The sequence below is a fragment of the Gobius niger genome, assembly GCF_951799975.1.
Source record: "Gobius niger genome assembly, chromosome: 23".
NCBI lineage: Eukaryota > Metazoa > Chordata > Actinopteri > Gobiiformes > Gobiidae > Gobius > Gobius niger.
Window position 1 is genome coordinate 10,031,068 of NC_136874.1, and position 20,419 is coordinate 10,051,486.

General features: G+C 42.9%; 1 protein-coding gene across 2 annotated transcripts; it reads right to left on the reverse strand.

The window, feature by feature from the left end:
• Positions 1–17: 17 nt before the first annotated feature.
• Positions 18–20,243, reverse strand: LOC306982159 (sodium-driven chloride bicarbonate exchanger-like). Of its 2 annotated transcripts, XM_079581965.1 has the most exons (27): positions 19,945–20,242; positions 18,765–18,794; positions 13,225–13,306; positions 10,827–10,970; positions 10,612–10,753; positions 10,315–10,475; positions 10,031–10,219; positions 9,004–9,092; positions 8,671–8,828; positions 8,476–8,563; positions 7,971–8,117; positions 6,814–6,914; positions 5,695–5,869; positions 5,337–5,470; positions 5,017–5,262; positions 4,757–4,862; positions 4,046–4,207; positions 3,628–3,741; positions 3,396–3,557; positions 3,037–3,288; positions 2,891–2,959; positions 2,648–2,821; positions 2,451–2,573; positions 2,292–2,353; positions 2,078–2,209; positions 1,718–1,755; positions 20–1,327 (listed from the first exon to the last, which is right to left on the reverse strand). In XM_079581965.1, the coding sequence occupies exons 1-26, from the start codon at positions 19,990–19,992 to the stop codon at positions 1,743–1,745; spliced, it is 3,303 nt and encodes a 1,100-aa protein (XP_079438091.1). In that variant the 5' UTR covers positions 19,993–20,242; the 3' UTR covers positions 20–1,327; positions 1,718–1,742. The 2 variants fall into 2 exon arrangements, with proteins under 2 accessions (XP_079438092.1, XP_079438091.1); XM_079581966.1 differs by lacking the exon at positions 1,718–1,755 and having other exon boundaries at positions 18–1,321; positions 19,945–20,243.
• Positions 20,244–20,419: the final 176 nt, after the last annotated feature.

Below are 20,419 nucleotides of genomic sequence, written 5' to 3' on the forward strand. Positions count from 1 at the left end.
AGTCTTTATTGATGCGCTCAGCCTCTCACTCGCTCAAAAAAACATTTAAACAACAGGTCTTGAACCGATAAATTTCTATACAGGAATTGTAACGTATTCAACAGAAATCTACAGCTTGCACTAATCATTTTAAGGCAAAAAAATCCACACAGAAGTGGCCCAAAAATTGATATAGATATTTTTGACCCTAAAAGCTATTGATTAGACAATGGAAAAGAGAACATTTATAACAAAAAAACTTCCCGACACGGACAGTTAGTAATATATTAGTACCATTTTACATTGAATAAAATATACTATTATACATTGTTTAGACTCTTCACCGGTTATTACATGTCGCCCCTTCCCAGGAAAAGAGTATTATTGCATCTATAGAAGTAACCGTTTTCCCGCAGAGACGTCTTGTGCAGGTCGAATTAAAAACAACTGGTTCAGATGCTTTACACACTGGGGGTTTTCGGGAAAGGATAGTTCAAGTCCAAAGATGGAACTGACGGGGTGAAGAACGAGTATCAAGCAGAAAACACAGAGCTTTTTGACGGCCACCTACAAGACTTTAGAAAAAAAAAAAAAAAGAAAAGAAAAAAGAGCCAAGGCCGATTTAGCTAGAGATACTCCGCGTAGTACCCATACTATGCTGCCATGCTGGATCGGGATTGCTATCATCCCCCTTGAAAACGTCGCGGGGGAACAGACACTTGGAGCGGTGGGAAATACTGGAATGATATGAGCTCTCACTATCACAAAAAGAACATTGAAATATACAGAATATATAAAGACATCCAAAAGTTTGAACAATTTTGGCTATAGGGTTCATCAGTGAAACTGTATTGGCAAATATCTGCTTAAAGTTACTAGTGTGAGGTGCAAAAGGTCAAATAGTGCGTGCGAAACCCACTCTTTTGTGGTTCTCTGTGGCAGGAGTTATAATATAAATATAGAAAACATACAAATACAAATAAAGTGTAAAATTATTGGTTGTTTGAGAGACTTGGCCCATCGCTGCAGCAGCTCTGAGCTTACATTGGCTTCTCTCTGCTGCTGATGGAGTTAAATAGAAACGACTACGCTCCTTTTTGTCATGTACGTAATACTGCTTCTAACAAATATGACGCAAGTACACAAGCGGCACACAGACATGACGATACACAGTGTAGCACAGTACGAAGGTGATTCGAGTGGCACGGTATTTCTTTTTTTTTCTTTTTTTTAACTCCCAAATCGAAATGACAGCACAGTGGCACCACCCCCTCCTCACAAACTCGTCTCCCGGTCCAAGCTCTTGTTATGTCTCCGCCGCTTGTGGCGCTTCCCGCCTCCACTGGAACTGCACCGGGAACGAAAACAGAAAATCACTTAACACCAGCACACTGGAAAACGTATGTCAATCATGGCAACCGAGCATGCAGTGATTGGACAATAACAGGAGAGCGTTTCTGTCTTTTAACATGCGCATCTTTTGACTCTCACTGAAAAGGCTGGGTTCACGTTATAGAATTTGACTCAATGGGAGTGAGTGCCATATAACCGGATTCAAATATTTACAATACATCAGTTTAAAAGATTAATAATAACAATGGCACGTGAACGCAACCCCTTCAGAACAAGCAGCGTTTAAATCAAGTCTCATCGTCTCGCATCATCACACTACTTCATGCAACAGTCTCCCAGCTAACCCCAGACAGTTTCGTGCCGATGGGAAACAGGATGGACTCACCTCTGGACTGTGAGCTGCTGAGAGGTTAGGAAGGGGAGCTGGAGGGTGGAGTGGAATGAGAGAATCAGGCAGGAGATGTTAGTCTACTCTGCGGGACGCCAGGGAGGGCACAAATGCTTTAAGATCAACTAAACATTAAAGAGCAGCTCTCATGTTCCTGGAAATGCAACATTAAAAGCAAATCCTCCACAGCATTTTGACAATAGACACACTTCAGAACTCTCCGGAACATTAAAGGACATTACAAATAGAATAAACTTAACTAGTACTAGAACAAATTGAGTGCAGTACCTTTATGTTAAGCATTGTGGCACACATGTATGTATAGTACGTCTGCGTCTAATGAATTAAGAGGCGCACCTTTTCGTTACTGGCTCCTTCTCCTTCGTGGTCGTCTCTGGGTTCACGCTCGTCTTCCACACGTTTCCGAAAGATCCTTTGGACATTTCATCTGTAATGTTCACAGTGGAAGGATCGCTGGTGGGCTCAGTCCTAGAGGCACAAGGAGCGTCACAGTCAGACTGCTGGCTGAGAGAACTCAAAACAGCAAAAAAAAAAACGACTTAAGACTTACTTGTAGTGACATTCTAGTGGCACCTGGACAATACCCTCCTCTGCAATAATGCTGTGCTCTTCCTAACATTAAACACATTGAAATTTTGATATTAGAATGCTACTTAATTTAAAAAAAACTGCATGAAGTGAAATGTGTTTGATGCGAAAGGTAATTTACTTCTTGTTCTGCATCCTCCAGTTTCTTCTTCTTCCACTCTGGTATTAAGTCATCCAACCAGCTCAGCTCTCTCTTGGTGAAAGCAAAGTCCAGCAGCTTCCGTATGAACACAAGAGCCAAAACCTAACACAAGGAAGCACACGTGAAGCTCCATCCCGCTTGCTAACAGACAACCATGTCACACTCGTGTGGTTTACCATCATGGGAAAGACGATGGCGGCTCTGGAGGTCTTGATAACCCACAGCAGGACCAGGCAGCTCAGTTGGACGATGGTGAACAGGTGCACTTTGCGTAATGGCACGTGGCGCAGGTAGATGAAGTCAGGCTGGTGCTTGGCGGGCATCCCAAATAGCTTCAGTCGGTCGAAGAACTGGACACAGACCGCGCAAGGTTATTTCAGATCAGTTTGAGATTATAATCTGGAAGAGGGATGAATCACCTGGATGCCCCGGAGTGAAGATGCCCCCATGTACAGAAACACGCCGTACAGCACAGGCATTGGGATAAACTGGAAATACAAAGACAAGTGTGGTGAATAAATGTGAGTTTTTCAGTGGTCTGTCCGCAGTGTTTCCCAGTGCGTACCTTGAGGACAGAGGTCATAAAGACGGAGCAGCCCATCAGTGTGAAGATCATGAGTCCGGTGAATCGCTGCTCCCTGATTCCCAGAAACTTGGGCTGTTCCCCTGGAGCAGAGCACTCAGACTCCAGCTTCAAACTGTTGACGTGAGAGATAGACAGCACCGTGGCGGCTACGAACCACGGCAGCCCCATCACAGAGCACACCCCCAGCATGACGCCCACCACGAACAGGTCCAGGTGGTAGCCACAGCCTTTCTGCAAAACCACACAAAGAACAGGGTTTAGGGTTACAAGTAGATGATTGAAGCAATAAAAAATAACTATTTTGAACGTTTGAACAGATCAGATCAAATACACGTTACCTTGAGCTTGTGCTCCTTCCTGTTGATGATGACGGCGGTGATCTGCTGGTCCATGAAGATGAGGATGGTGCAGAGCAGAGCAGGGATGAAGGTGATGATGGTGGTCCACCAGGGATTAGGCCCCACTGGGTTAATGAGCCAGCCGCGGTCGTCCCGAGTGGGCTGGGGGAGAAGAGAAGCTGACATTATAGCAGTAAAGCCTTAAGTCTTAAGCGCAGTGTTGCAGACTTACTTTGAACTTGCTGGGTACTTGAAGCTTGGGTGATGGAATTCCTAAAGCATAATCTACTAAAACCATGGTGAGGATTGTGATGAAGACGGCAAAGTCACTGATAATAGAGCGAACCTGCAAAAGAAGAGGTGTGTTATCAACAACACCCACAAGGTGGCAACAGTGTACTGCACATGAATACATCATAGTTAAGCTCATTAGTGTCATTTCAAAGATAACGCACTGTATTTGTACAGACAGAATAGACACACAATGTGACGTTTATCTGTTTTCTGAAACCAGCAGGTGGCAGTATATTCTAAAAGGACACAGTCACTGCAGTCAAAGCCATTTCATCTCATGAAAATGAGAAACCAATGAGCTGTGAAGCTTAAATTAAAGAAGAACATTGATGTTATAGTCTAAAACAAGAGCGTACCTTGGTGGGGAACCAGCGGCTGGTCTTAAACTCTTTGAGGAAAGCGGACATGGACACGGTTGAAAAGAAAAGGATGACACACCAGAAGAGCACATCAGGGATGTAAGGTCCATGTGCACCACAGGCAGCACCGACAAAGTGCCCATGTAACTTCTCACATTCCTGAGGTATGGAAAGAAGCGGAAAAAAAGGATCCCTTTACAATCTTTTATGTGGAAAACTAAAAGCATCAACACTATTTCAACTTGCTCGTATTTAGATACTATTGTATGTAGGAGTGGTGTCATCGGCACATTGAAGTGTGTGCCATAACAGAATCCACTTTCCACACTGGATCCTCCAGCTGAATCTGCTAAATCCTGTAAAGCCTGCCCACATTTGTAATCCCCTCCCCGACCATGGAGCATCTTGACACAGCAAAATGTGATCGAGACAAACGCTATACAGTTAGTATACAGGGATGACAACGCTTCTGAACTAAAAGAAAGTACTTCAGAAAATCTAAACTAAAATAAGGATTTGGTATGATAAGGGATGTGGATGAGCTACTATATAGTGTACTCAGTTCTAGTATTTAGCAACAGTGGGATATTTTTAGCTCTTATTGTGCTTTGGGATCAGACGGTGCTTTTGACAGAGCCAGGCTAAAGAAAAAAACGCTCAAAGCAGTCTGCCCTTTCCTTCTTGTCATGAGCATAATGAACTCCCTACCGCAACTTCCAGAGAGGTCCAGTTGACCTCAGAGGACGTGATGTTGCTCTCCTCCCAGAACCGCAAAGTCTCATTACTCGGGTGACTGGGCTCCACACAGGCACACCTGCAATAGAAAACGTTATTATTAGCTGACATAAATGAGATTTTCCTTCTTTTGACAGACAGCATTAATAAAACATTAGCAGTCTGAAACTACACCTTAAAAAGAAGTTGCATGAGGATGAGATGTCAGAAGATGTAGACTTTTTTTGACTTACGAGTACATGGTGAGTTTCTGCAGGTTGTTGTTTTTATTGATGGGATAGTGCACTCCCAGGTGGACCAGCTTCTCCAGCGCCTCATAGATAAAGATAATACAAATCAGAGCAGCAAAGGCTTCCTCAGTGAAGCGTGTTATGTAGCAGACAAGGGAGCTCGCATCAGTGGCCACCAGAAGCAGACAAAAGAAGGCGGTCCACAGGCCAATGCAAGCTCTGAGGGAGAGGTAGGACAGGCCGTACTCCCTGGGAAAAACAAATGACAGTGATAAGCTTCATCCCCTGTCGCTCTGTGTTGCTTTGTGCTGATGACGCCGTACTTGCAGAACTTGAAGAGGATCTTTTCGAAAACAAGGACCGGCCCCGTGCTGCCTAGAATGGTAAGGGGCTGACCGGCAAATAACGAATAGGCGATCCCAGTCATGGACGCTCCAAACAGGGACTCTATGGCACTCTGAAAACACAGGAAATCATTCAGTAACGTCTCCTTAACATTGTTAGCTCTACAGTCAAGTACATGAGGATTTCCACTTAGATTCAATCAAATTACATTGATCCCTGCTTCAGCATTCACAGACTTCATTATTAGACCGCTGTCCTCTGTTAAATATACAGCTTTCACTCCCATCAGTCTTACTTTAGTTACAAATACAAGGATTATGCAGCGTTAGGTCTTACCACACGCCCCTCTGTGGCCTCTCCTAACAGGCCGCCAAAGGTGATGACAGGGGACATGCACGCGCAGTATAGGAAGAGGAACGAGGCCAGACATTGCAGGCTGAGGGCGTCTGTGTAGTCAGAAATGTAGTGCGGAAGCTTTCTCTTGATGTCCATGACCAAACCACCACAAAACCTGAGACATGATTAAGTGGATTATTAACATGTCAATTGGAAGTTTCACATAATTTCAAACAAAGGGAAGACGCTTTATATGTGCTGACAGAGAAGACGTTAAACTTTGCGTCAGTTTTTGTTTCATATGAAAAGGTCAAGTAATTACATAGAAAGGCCAAAACATTTACATTTTGACATTTTAAGACACATTTGTCCATAGAATAGTGGCCTGTCCTCACGCTCAGTGTTAATCCACGTCTTAATATTGCTATAATGTCAAGTGGATGCAATCTACGCCCTAAAACGGGACAATATTTATTGTTCTGAATCTGTCATGGCTAAATATTGAAACAGCACACGCAGGGCCATGTGTGTTTTTATCGAGTGTGAGTCAATTTGTCGACTCATGCCTCTATCTTTGGACAGCTCTCAGAGAGCGAGCACACTCTACTGTAGAGCGCAAGGAACAGTCTGGAGGTGGTTACTATGGCAACAAGGGGTGGGATGTTGTGGGATTTTCAGTCGGATTGATGGCTAAGGCTGGGCTTGTGGCCAATCTTCTCAGGGAGACGAGGTTGCACTGCCGCATACCGCAGCTCACGGTATCACATCCGTCACTGCTCTGCTGTTAAACACAGGATGTGACATCAAACCTCAGCTTCATGTAATAGAAGCAGGCATTCCTTAGTCTTTTGTATAATGCGTATTTGAATAGAAGGGCAGCACAGATTGTAGATGCCAGAGCAGTTTGATGTTGAAATATTAACAGCAGTTTGCATTAGTATGAAACTGTATTGCTAAATAATACAACATACAATCTGCATGCTTCAATAATTCATTCCTCAACATAAAAGACCTTTGAGTATGTGGGGATTGAAAAAGTTACTATAGGATATTTATGCTGTGCACTGGATTGTGGGGACTGAGAGTACAAATCACAAAGTGTGGCTCTGGAACACTCACCTCCCTGTGCGCTCCAGCTCCGGCCCACCGTGACCTCCGTGCTCCTCGGACTCTCCCAGATCCGTCACACCGTTGGGCACAGGGGGGATCTTACGCTTTTCCTGCAAGGAGGAAAGGTCATAGGTTACACTGAACTTCAGAGAGCTTTTTTTTTCTTCCGCAGTCAATTATTGGTTTTCATGTTCTTTATTATTATTCCTCTTCCATCTTTTTCCCAATTTTCTCCAGCTTTCAGCACCTTCATGCTTTGTGCAATTTATGCAAGTTATGCATCAAAATGTTCCGCATGTTGAGGAGAAGGGTGCTATTACTTTTGGGACTTCTGCAACTTACGGTTTTTCCGCAATCGGCCAAAATGTTGGAGATTTTTCCCATTGACTTATAATGGGGCTGCCGCAAATCCATGCTTTTCTGCACTTTTTTCTGCATTTTCTGCAATTTCTGCACTTTGTGCAGGTTCAGCTTCTGCAACTTGTGGGTTTTGAGAAAAAATTGTCCTTCTGCAGATTTCCAGTTTTTTTATACGGGAGTTTGAAATTTTTGCATTGGTGTGTATGGGGGGAATCCAGCCAATGGGGAGACTCCAGGACTTTCAGCCATTTGTGCTTCTGCCAATCAAGCACTGAGGCCATTTCAACAGTTTGACCAGATTATGGAATATAAAAGTTTATGCAACATTAATAATTTATGCAAAGTAACCAGTTTATGCAACTTAAGAGTTTATGCCATTTAGGATTTATGCATTTTAAAGCGTTTATGCAATTTACATAATTTATGCAAATTAACCCATTCATGCATTTTACCACTTTATGCAGTTTATACAGTTTATGCAACATGACATTTTATGCATTTTACCACTTTATGCAAATTTGATTATGCAATTTGAAGAGTTTATGCAATTTCTGCATTCGCTTCCCGCATTTCCGCAGTCAATCGCAATGGCGCAGCCATTGCATTTCTAGTTATTATTATTGTTCTTTAAAAAAAAGCACATTTTGTGGTTGAGAGCAAAGGCATGGGTCTGCAGTTGTTGTATATGGTCTGTATAATCGGCTCGCATTCAACTTTACAAATGTGCCGGCCCAGATGGTAAAATTTAGAATGTTCTTTAGCACAAATGCTGAAAACAGAGCTACAAACAGTTGTTATGTGTTTACCTGAGAGGGGACATTTTTAGGAGGCTCTATTCTGATAGACGGATCCCATTCTCCTGGAGGCAACACTGTCACTTGGTCCAGGAATTCATCAATGCCCGCTATCAAGTCACTCCTATCTTTGGCTTTGTATGCGACATCATGGAAAATCTGTCGCAGAGAGATGGAGAGATGTTTGTTGTGCGGATCAGAAATCTCAGCTAAACTGGTATCTATCCAATGCTAAATATTAAGTGCTACAAAAAAAAAAGCTGTTGTAGTGCCAAACTGTGCTAATAAATGTACAGCGAAGCAAAATATTTTGAATTTGTCTAAATGCATTCAATCAACAACACAGGCTTCTAAAGAAAGAAAACCTTTTAAGCTTTTAGAGGGGTATACTTAGGCATACAGTAAATTTGTTAGGAGTATAAATAAGTAATTCTTGCTTTTAATACAACACTGGTGCAGACTTCCTTGGGAGAAACAAAAGAAAAGTGAAATGGTTTTATCTTTACACAGGTCTCACCTCATCAGTCATGAGCGTAGCGATAGATCTGCCTATTTCATGATACTGAGGCCCTTTCCCCAGAGGACCCATCAGAATGAACAGAAATCTGTCAAATAAATTAGGACAGTTGGGTTCAAAGTGTTTGTTTGTTTTCATAATCCACAATGTGACGATTTCTGTATCAGAAACCCAGCAATAGCTACTATGTCTGACCTGGTTGTGATTGGGACTTCGGCAAGGCCATTAAGCAGCACGGCAGGGGACAGGCGCACAAAGGCCACGACCGGGTGGTCCAAGAACTCCAGCTCTCCTACAAGCACGTTAGACGCCTCTGCTCCAGGAGGGATCTTCTTCATGAAGTGCAGGTCAATCTGCAACACGTGAGAAAAAAGATCTCATGACGTATAGGACAACTAATAGAACCCCGGTGAGTGCGGCTCATGGTGACCACTTAAACCGTAAGCAGATCTTGGTTAAATACACTTCTGCAGTTATGTGTCCGGGTATCAGTGCTCATGGATCAACAGAGGAGCAGCGGGGGCTCACCTTGCTGAAGTCCACCGCGCTGTTTTCTCGGCTGACGTCCTGCTTGCCGTCGGTGTTGGCGGGCTGGCTCTGGGGTGAGACAGTTTGGCCTGTGGGGCAGAGAGGAAAGTCAACAGAGTGCGTTTCACAGAGGGTCAGAGGGTCAGCACTGCTGTTCCCACACGAGGATGGTGGTCTAACGCCAGCGAATGTGGACTAATGCTACAATCTCAGAAGAACAGGATACAGTACAGGAGACTTTAGTTTCAAGTGACAAAATAATCACAAAGACGACTGACTTTACCTTTTCAGAGACCACTTTCATGAAGGCTGAATTTTGACATCTTTAAAGCTAATATTTGATTTATGAGCTAAGAAATGCAGGGATAAAAACAAACAGGTAAAATACAATAAATGGCATTGTTAGGATTTAATTTCTATGCTTTCTATGCTGGTGTGACAAATCTTGTTATATGGCAGTGGGTATTAGCAATCACAGTTGTTTCTCTTAAAACAACAGGAGCTACAGGTGGAGCATTATCCAATGAATGAGTTCTGATAGAGTATTATTTATTATATTTACATTACAAGCATACTTTAAACTCCCCTCTCTGTGTCACACATTTACTCCTCAACAGTGGTGCCTGTTTCGCCTGTGCTTACTGCTTGTGTGATAAGACGATAGCCAGAGGGAAACTTAGTCATTTAATCCCAGACTCCCCATGGGACATGTGCCCATTGGGCCATGTGGGCAGAGGACACCCAGGATGAAGGGGGGGTGGATGAACATGATGGACAGCACATACACTGTGGCAATGCAAGACATTTATAGGTCTTTGTGGGTGAAGTGAAATCAGAGAATGTTGTTTCAGGCTTTTTTATGGTGTTAGTAACCAGACCATTTGCTGGTGAGTCACAAACACACACAGAAAGACATGGACAATAGGGGAAAATGAAAAGTACACTCACGAAGATGATGAAACACATGTAATCCTGGCAACAAAACAATGGAAATAGCAGCAGGTGTACGTAGGATACGCTTGCTCACCATTCTTGTCCATGGAGTGCGGTTCTGACTGCTTTTTGCCGATATCTGCAAAAGAGCGCACGATAGGGATGCGGTTGGCCAGTTTCTTATGGTTTTGGTGGTGGTGCTGTTTAAGAAGGGCATCACGAATTCTTCTTCTGGCATCTTCTCCAACAGGACCGGACGCTTCATGCTGATCAAGAACCATGTCTGAGGAGAAAATAACGCAGGACCCATTCGTGTTAGTTTTGTAATATCGCGTGTGTTCTGTCAAATCGGTGAAGTCAGAGGTATTGGGATTTTACCTGCGATCTCTTCCAGTGAATTTGCCCTCATGTCCAGCAGAACTATGCCGTTCATGATGCAGCTGCGGAGCTCGAACAGAGAGTGCAGAGAGAGCGTGGCGACGTACGGTTTACTCCAGCGCTCACCGCCATCTTCAACGTCCTCCTCAAACTTAAGCCACCTGTACAAAACCAACTCAGTTATCGATCACCTGAAAAGGTTGAATTGAAGTTTGGACTATAAAATGACATGAGTGTATGGATACTTTCAAACCATAATGCATATAAAAAGGTCCCCGTTTACACATTTGTTTGTACCTTGCTGTCTCTTTCCACTCTGCGTCTTCACCATCTTTAAGGCAGATTTCATCCAGCTCTGTGAACAGAGCATGGGGCATGTGCTCCTCATCGCCATCCTCTGTCCCCAACAAAAACTGCACCCTTTGAGCTGGAGTGTCTGCTGCAAGTGATCAAAGGCAGGTTCTTATTCCCCGAACTAGCCCACCATGTTTTTCTGTCAACTGGTAGCTTACTGTGTGAAGGAGATTCTCGGCCATCTTCAGCTGTTGAGTCTCGTTCCTTGGACCGCTTTCTGTGTCTGTGGCCGTGGTGACGATGACGTCTGTGCGACCTTCTCCCCAGAGGAACATGAACCCCGATATAGAGCGTGCGGTGGCCTGGAAATCACAGAGAACAGAGACAGAAGATCAGAAGAATAAATATATTCTCAAATGCATTTTAAAATAGATTCCTGCAGCATGTTACTTATATAACGCTTTTCCACCAACATTAGGCACCCAAAGCGGTGGCAGCCCACAGGGGCAGTATGAAGATAATAACAGTTGACTTTCACCTCATACAGTGACCACTTAGCCTGCTCCAGCCTCATTCTATTGAGCTAAATTATATGATCAAACTTAAACAAGGGAATGGTGATCAGGTAGAGCACCAATGTGTCCAGCAAGAAGATCCAAATAACTTCATCTATTTAATGGTTTCATTGGAAAAATATGAATATCAAATAAGCATCTTCCACTGGTCTTTGGTCAGCAGAGAGTGTCCTCTGGAGAGCGGTCACGAGGAGGCTCCGATAACACGAATTTGTCTGCTCTGTCAAAATACATTTGTAGTGAGGGGTAAGTGACAGTACCTGTACTGCTGTAGGTGCATTCATCCAGAGCAGACAACTCTTAGCATTGTGTAAATTATAAATGAGACAAGAAAAGAGGCCATGGTAATGTGACCAAGCTGGCTGGACTTTGCCTAACATGCTGTGCAGTGTGTTTTCAGTAAAGAAAGCCAGAAGAAGAGCATAGGGGGTAATGTGTTCTTTCTCTAAAGTTGATCAGTTAAAACTAATGTAGAACTTAAAGTGCATATGACACATTAGACACAATTTTGCACAAAAATAATTACCCACCTTCCTTTGTTTGACCATTTTTGTGATGTTTATAGTTTCACTTCCTTATTGGACACTGAAAGGAAGTAACAGAGATACTAAAGAACTGTTGCTGTGCCAACCATGTTATGTCAATGGCAAATGAGTGAGTCAAACTGTTATGGAACTTTTCGCAATGGAAAATTATAATAATTACTTTCAGCAGATGTTATCCATCGAAATAAGTCATATTTTCAAAAGTATTAAAACCTGTCAGATGCACTTTAACAAAAATAGTCATTCTGCTCCAGGCCCGAGCTGCTGCTGATGTCACAGACTTTTCACTGCTGCCACGTCGTGGGCTTTTAGTCACTCAGCATTTGAGTTTAACCGATGGTGTGTGACGCTGCTGACCATACTGACACAGCATCCACAGTAAATCATGTAAGCATGTTCTGTACTGATGCAGTCACTTCATTTTTCCACACATCATTTTGATTTCTTTAACAAATTCTCATATGTAGCTTTTAGATGTTTATCTGCTGCTAATATGAAAGACCTTTGTTAAAATAGTCACCCTAATGCAAAATTTCCATTACTGTAGTCACACACACATGTATCCATGAGAAAACAAAGATTAAGATGTATGCTTGGATAAAAATGAAGAAAGCAGTGCAGTGCGGCTGCCACAGAGCTGGTCATTACAGCGTATCACCTGAGGAGGAGGAGGTCCTTGAGAAGAGGCACCTCTCCTCACAGTGTCAGGACACAGAGTGACATCTTTGTGGGCTATTCTCCTCTCGGTTGCTTGGCAACAAAATATAAAGCAGACTGCCAGAGAAACGCAGTCACCTTCAGACTGAGCACTACTTTATTCTCACGCTCAACACTGTACAGCCAGCACATATGAAACTCCTAACATACAGTATAGCAGCTCTAGGCTATATGTAATGTGTAGAAATATGGAAACAGTTAACACTGTCATGTAATATTTCTCATTTATTATGAGTTAACTTGGGAACTTGCATATAAACAGCTTCGTGGCAATCAAGAACATTGCTCTGGTGCACCCTATTAAACTGAACATGAACTAGTACAAGTGACTCTAGAAGCAAATAGGCCTTATCTCTAAAAGGGAATACAACATTTGTTCTCTTTGGGACTAATCCAAGAGCAGCTGCTGTAAACATCTGAAACACATGATATGACAATGATGCAGTCAGGCTTGTGACCTTGCTCTGGGGGTCATTTCATGATCATGACAAATAATGTAATCCACAGACAAGTTTACAATCATGAAAATCCAGATGCTCTTGGATCACAAAGAGTATTTCAGTCCTGAATTACATTCTGACACAAACAGACGCTCACAAATCAAAGGCCCCTGTTCTTTGAAGGACTGTGATCTCCATCAGAACCACACTCTGCTGTTGTAATGTGGACAGGTGCACTGACAAGTGTCGACTCGAGCTCAAAGACGAACGTCTCTTTGAAGTCTTATCCTTTCCTTTGAATATTAAACACTAGTACTAATGCCACAATGATCACTTTACCTTCTAGTTCTTCTTTTTCAAAGTTGGTGGTGAGCATGGACCGGGTGCCCCCACGGTCCACCACTGCCTCCTCATCGGTTCTCTAAAACACAAGCAACCAGCCGTTAGTTCACACACTTGAGACATGTCACATGCTCTTTTGAAAATTTACTTTATTCACTCAAAGTTATTATGTAAGTGAGCACTCCCCCGAGGGAGGAAACCCTTGTATAAAGCTAATTTGCTCTGACTGTAACTATAGCAACAATGGCAGGCCAATGCCATTTTGGGGTGAGCCTCACATGACCCAGCGTGAGTCATGTTCAATGGTAAGTAATCATTGTTTATTTGTTTAGTGCTTTTCAAAGTGAAACATCATTAAACAGTGTAATCAAATGCAAGGTAAAGCGAACGCACACCTAAGGCCACAAAAAGCAGCCCGGACTAGTTGACTGCATGAGGTTTTTATTGCTGGTGCAGCTCCAATCATGTCTTGGAGAGTGTCTGAGTACAAGGCGATCTGGAAGTTCTTTCTAATGGATGCTGTTACATAGTGCTTTTCTTATTATTCATGACTAAAAATAGCACTGACCTTGAAAACCCACCGAGAGGCCATTCAACTGATACATAGCATGCTCTTGCATCTTTAATGGGAACATACTATACTGGATATTCATCCTATTTCTATTGTTTGTGAAGACAAATGGTAGAGCATCTTCTATACCAAAATACTGGTGAAAACATTTGAATCATGTAGTTTATAATATATCATTAGTAATTATATCATTTGCTGAATTCTCACTCAATAACTGTATTAAGCCACGTCACATAATAAAATGCCACTGTCTCCCACGGCAACGCTGGGCTCACACATGGAGCAGCATGTGAGGCACAATCCTAAGCATCAAGTGGTGCAGCGGACAGATGCTGAGCCTTGATACATCAGGCTTAGAGTCGCTCAACATAAACATGAGAGCACTCACTCACAGAGGAGACATGCAACCTCTGTCACACTGCAGTTTTAAATACAGATTCAGAATCAAAACAAAACAACTAAAAATGAGAGTACAACAGCTGGTATTTGCCAAATATATCTGTGTGCCAAATATAAGCCCAAACAAACAAAACAAACAAACATGTTTTGACAAAGTAAACGGCATTACCGGGACAATCCTCAAAGGACTGTCTACTCATGTCAAACAAGGGCAACATTATGCAGCATTAAAATCACAATTTGGCAACAGTCATTTTCTCCAAAGTCAGAAAACAAATCAAGCAATACACTGACATTAGAGGCTTTAACTATCTATCTATTAACTGTATGTAGCTCAAAATTATGTAATACACTGGACTAATGCTCTCTCCATCTCTCTCTGTCCTAAACAAAGCTTTATCTGCAAAGTGTGACAGATGAGTGAGAATCTCCTGCCTGCAGGTTCCTGGTCTATTTTTAGCCTAGTTTCTCTACCTCCTGATGCTGACCCCAGATCTGCTGCGGGAGTCGCCAATCTGGTTTGAGATTAATCTGCTGCCTTTATGGCGGGATAAAGCCTTGTCTCTGGCCATGGGATCAGTGATGGAACACCAGCAGCATGGTGGACCAAATTAAAGGAGCCGTCTTTCTGTTGGTGCTGAAAGCTACTGGGAACTTGAGCATGAACACGTGACCACACTCCAGGGGAGATGGTTGGAGGAGGGGGAGGAGGGGCAGACATGATGAAAACCTACACACTAGGTGATAAGAAAGCAAAACATTCATGATTTCTGACTTCCTGTAAGTCTCCTGTGCAGCATTTAGCATTGCTTCTACTGTTGCTTTTGTAGCACTATCACACTGTGATGGTACACACGTGTAAAAGAGGCCAGAGAGGATAACACAGTGTGGACGAATGAACAGCCAAGTGAGCAGAGAAACAAATCCTAGAGCCAGGGGAGCTTCTGATGACATACAGTAGCACAATGACCTTCACCAGGAAGGTACACATGCAGCCACATCTCCTTTGTATTCACTGCATGTTACAGTGGCCATGAGCAGAGGGTGACTCACAGTGTTCAAATCTGCTTATAAACATGATGGTTAAACATATGCTTTTCTTTGGATTGTTCAACCAGGTCTGTTTAATACGTTAAAAGAGTTAATTTGTCTTTTTTTTCAAATTAGTTATAATACTGAAGCTAAGATGATGTGATTCTACTGAGGAAGGATGAAAGAAGCAGACCGTTTTCTATGGTCTGTATGTTATGACGTTTGACTGAGAACAGACTCTTTACTTGCAGTTGGTTCCATGACAGAGGTATACAAACACAATTTTTCAATCAGTAAAATGACACTCTGGGAACAAACTCCAACTGACTTATCCAAAGCTCCCTTAACACCTGATCCTCACACGTGTAAACCACAAACCATGTCCACCGCACTCCTCCGAATGAGTTTCATGTTTGACAATGCACACCCAGCATGAATGAAAACCCACGGTAAAATGTTAACAACGAGACCAGGCAGTGGCTTTTGAGAACATCTCCAGTATATGGACTTACATCGATATATTAGTCTAGTGCTTGACGCTGATGTGTCCTGAATTTAACTCTTGCGAGAAAGTGGAAGTTGTGTGTGAAAACTCCAGAACTGACATGGAATGGAAGTGACAGCACAGTCAGAGTGTGGACATGCAGATCACACAAAGCAAACGCATTCAACCAGACTTCCACATACTACAACTGTATGTCAGTTCATCCGCATTTAATATAAAAGGATCATGCATATTTACAGTGTTTATAATGTGTGGTTTTGTATCAAATATCATTCAACAAAAATCATTTTCAGCAAACTTTCTAAATTACTATCTCTCTTTTCTACAACAACAAATAAGGCAGACAATTGGTGTGCTTGATCACATCGCACTGTGGGCCAGCCTCAGCCTGTGACCTGGTTTCTCTGTTCTACATTGAAATCTCCAGAGCCCTGGACTGCATCAGGAAGACTACACTAATGTGGAGGACATACCTGAGGTCTGCAATAGAACAGACAAAAAAATAATAATTCACTTTCCTAATCTGCTATATTTAAGCATCCATATACCGGATCATCCTCTGCTGTGTTTGCTTTAATTCAATCGATTTATACCTTATTATTACTTTATTTTGCTTTCCAGAGAATCCGTAAAAGGCTAACATAGCATGTAGCCAAAAAGGGGGAAATGGACCACTAGAGGTTGTACAAGCTTTCTGATTGGCTCACACTTTTGGTTGTCATGGTTTTCATCCCAGGACAGATGAGTGCAGATGATTACTGACTGTATTACCAACAAAGACAGCACCAAGACAGAGAGTCAGACTAAAGCAATAGAAGTTATAAAGTAACAGACACCACTAATGACAGGGAACTTCACTACAACTGCATCTTAAACATGAACTATTTGCTGTAGAGTTTACTCAAAGCAGTTTTTCAGAACAGCTTAACACAAATTAAACAAAAGTGATGAGTATTGTCCACACTTCCATGCCTTAGGGATCAGACGGATGGACAGCAGCTATAAGCTTCTCTATTGCCCCAAAATGACAGTCCCATCTGTCAGCCCTGCTCTATGGGACCTTTCGCGTGCACATCAGCACTAGCTTGCTCTGCCGCTTCCCGCATCTCATTATCTGCACATGCATTAGAGGAAAATATTTCATAACACATGTAAAATTGAACAATAATCTTGTCAATAAAAGCACATTAGTAAATTGTAGAAAAAGATCACCCACCTGACAAACAAATCCTGTGCTGTGGTCCACTTTAAACATAGTCTGGCTAATGTGGGGCTGGGTGCCCGCTATCTCCCCTTGTGCTCACAGCCAAAGTAAGATGAGAGCCTAAGGCTCAGAACCCTAGCCCACTGAGGGCTCAGAGGAGCTCCTGCGAGGCTGTGAGTCAGGAAAAACAAGGAGGGAGAGTATGCCGGTTTATACCCTCCACTCCTCAGCTGTGCTCTTTAGCTGAGCTTCCCATGCTGGAATATGGCAGCTCCCAAAGCCTCATTAACAAACCAGCAAAAGCACGCAGTTCTGTCCTGTCTCAGTCCAACGCCTTTCATCCAGGGGAGCATCAAATGTTTCTGACAAGCGTCCATCCACCAATCCCCCCAGAGAGATTAGCGCTCTGACATCACTGACGCTGGCTGTGCACACTTCTGTTCTGCTGAGCCTCCAGCAACCAGCGCTGTAGCTTTGTTATCTAAGAGAAGGCAGTGACCAGAGCCAGCCAAAGTACACCATCCTAAGGGTCTGTACGCGTTAGGATCACTGTTATGATCCTACACCTTAAGTGGAGCAGGCAATGAGCAGGGCTGGTGCAGTCCTCAGATCTACTGAGGTGCATCCTAGAGTGTGTTTGCGCATGCGAGTGCCTGCATACCTGGAGCGCACAAGCATCCTGACTGTAGAGCACTGTCAGCAATTACTATGAGCAAGATGCAATGTTCGAGGATAAACCTGTGTGAAGAAGCAACAATTTACAATAAAGTTGTGAGGATAATTCACAAGCAGGGTAACGGACCGGCAGGAAATGTATTTACTCTGACAAAACACTGACAGTAAAGGACAAGGACAAGGCAAACAATAAAACAGAGACCATGTTGTGTTGTTTGTTTTTATCTACTTGGTACAGTCGTAAGCACCTCAAACTCTCTTGTGTCCTCATTCCTTCACTCCACTCCCTTGGCTATAATTAAAAGCTGAAATGAGCACATCCCTCCTCGCGGTGGTTCCTGCCTGTCCGTTTTACACAGTCGGTCAGATCACTGAGATGCACAGACATATCAGACTGGTCCAAGAACACTATGCTCAAAAGAACAAGCCGGAAACTCCAGCAGATCACCATCTGCTCTCACTGTCCTTCTCAACCCGACCAATCAGTGGATACAGGCTGCCAGACTAACTACTGTAGCAAGGCATTATGAAGATCGTCTGATAAGAAGCTATACCAGGACGGTCAGTCCAAACTAAACTCGATCAATTAGTATCCAATAATTTATTTACAGTAATAACAATGGTAGCAACATGGAGGGAAAATCTATTCTATAAGAGAGTGTTATGAAAGTTACGGTTTCACTGGTAAATGATGATGATGATTATGATGATGATGATGGCTATCCTAAAATCACATTGTTTCTTTAAACAATGCTACAAACGTTCGTTTTCATTATCTTATCACATTTTGGCTGTCGTTCTTGTAGCTTTACTCTGTAAAGTGTATGTTGTTCATTGTTACTGGTCTCCATTTGGTTCACAGCTCACATTATACTGCACATTTCACCAGGACGACATCAAGAAGACATGCATCAAAACAATGTGTTTGATGCAACAGGCCTTTGGTTCTCAAACTGTGATACGGGTACCAGTGATGCTTCCACTAAGTCTAAAGTCTCTGAATTAGCTGAATTTGCTTTTAGTTCAAACCTGGTATAATCCTATTATAAGTTGGGTCTAGGTAGGATGATACTCAGAGCTCATTTTCATAGGTGCAACAGGGTGTGAAAAGTTAGAGAAGCACTGTAAAATAGAGGAAAAAATGCACTTACCACATCTTTACTTTCTTGTGAACTTTGTTCCTAGGTGAGAAAGAACATTAGGGCAATCAAATATCACCTAAATAAAGAGACACAAGCAAGTTTTCCACAGGCATCAGGCAGTGACAGTGTATGTGGTTTGTTTTGAGGACATGTCAATGTGACATTCACTCCTACGTGACCTTGGGAAGAGTGAAGCGGCGCATAAAAAATATTAACAGTTTAGCTACACCATGTTCACATACCCATACACTTCAGGGTGAAACCATGACAACACATTCGTTTGCTGCGTAGGTGGAGGGATGAGGCTAACAGCATTGAGTTACAATGACAAGGAAGCAACTCTACTGCATTGACACTGCAGGCAGAGACCAGGCTCCAGCCCACATTAGTATGATTCCAGTCCTCATTCAACACTCCACAAATAGCACAAACAGCCACAATATTGATTTGCCTATAGAGCAATCATGGCTGGGCACGATTACATCCTCTCGGTGCTTTTGACTGAACTGGGGGGGACTTTCTCCTTTCCCTCCCTCACAGTCTCACCTGAATGCTAATGAGGAAAGGATGACCGCAGAACATTTAGGAGGGCCTGTTTTCACCTGTTTCTGTGCACTGACTCACTAGCAGATGCACAATTCTTAACAGGACTGAGCATGTACACCTGAATGCATATTAAGTTTGATGATAGAGATTTTGTGTACAATATGAAAAAAATATGAAAAAGGCTCTGATATCCTCTGTAGCTAACATGATGCCTGCTCAGTGGCTCAGTGAAGAAACTGTACTTTAAAGCAACAAGCATCTTTCAGAAAATGATTTAAAAAGAATATTACAGGCCTATATAGACAAATGTTATAGGCCCAAGATGGATTTCAATAACCAGTTCCTCTTCACCCTTATGTGAAGGCGTAGACGTCTGTAAGTCAATTCCAGCTTCAAGAATTTGTCACTATATGACAAAATAGCTTGCGCCAGGAACGCCGTTTGGATGAATGACTGGTGAGACAATTGGTGATACTGATGATAATAGGCTTATTGAAAACAGGAACAGTCCTATAATTAAATGGTGAACTGAATTGACGCCGTTTGAGTAGCTCAGATCCCTCACACTGGTCGTGATAGACGATCCGCCTAACCTGTGAATCGTGGCTCACGTTTTACACGACAAGGTGGACGGATCCCTTACCGTTGGCAACAGCGGCTCCATTTGAGCTCCTTGGTCCGTGAGGTCCATCTTTTGTTCACTTCAATTTTAAAAATAGGCAGGTCGTGATGCGCAAACCTTATCAATGGTTGGTCAAAAACAAAACGAGGCTTTAAGTGGCGTCTATTCCTTGAGCTGACCGGCCGGGTTTTGTCAAATGGATGTAGCAAAGCATCCCTGTCCTGCCCTACATAATTTACGCGTGGAGGAGGGAGGCAGCGCTTCCCACTACACGCGATAGAGCGGCTGCTGCAAGGATGAGGCGCATGTCGAGATGCCAGTGTACAGTCACTGACACACCGCACGAATCAAGAACATTGTTTAAATGGAGGCCTCAAGTTAACAATAGATACAGCCTAATACATTTACATAGGTTTAGTATACAGCTATACCAGACATTTAGTTCAAGTAGACCTACTAAATTGACGGGCCATATAGAAAATACGCACCACTTTCT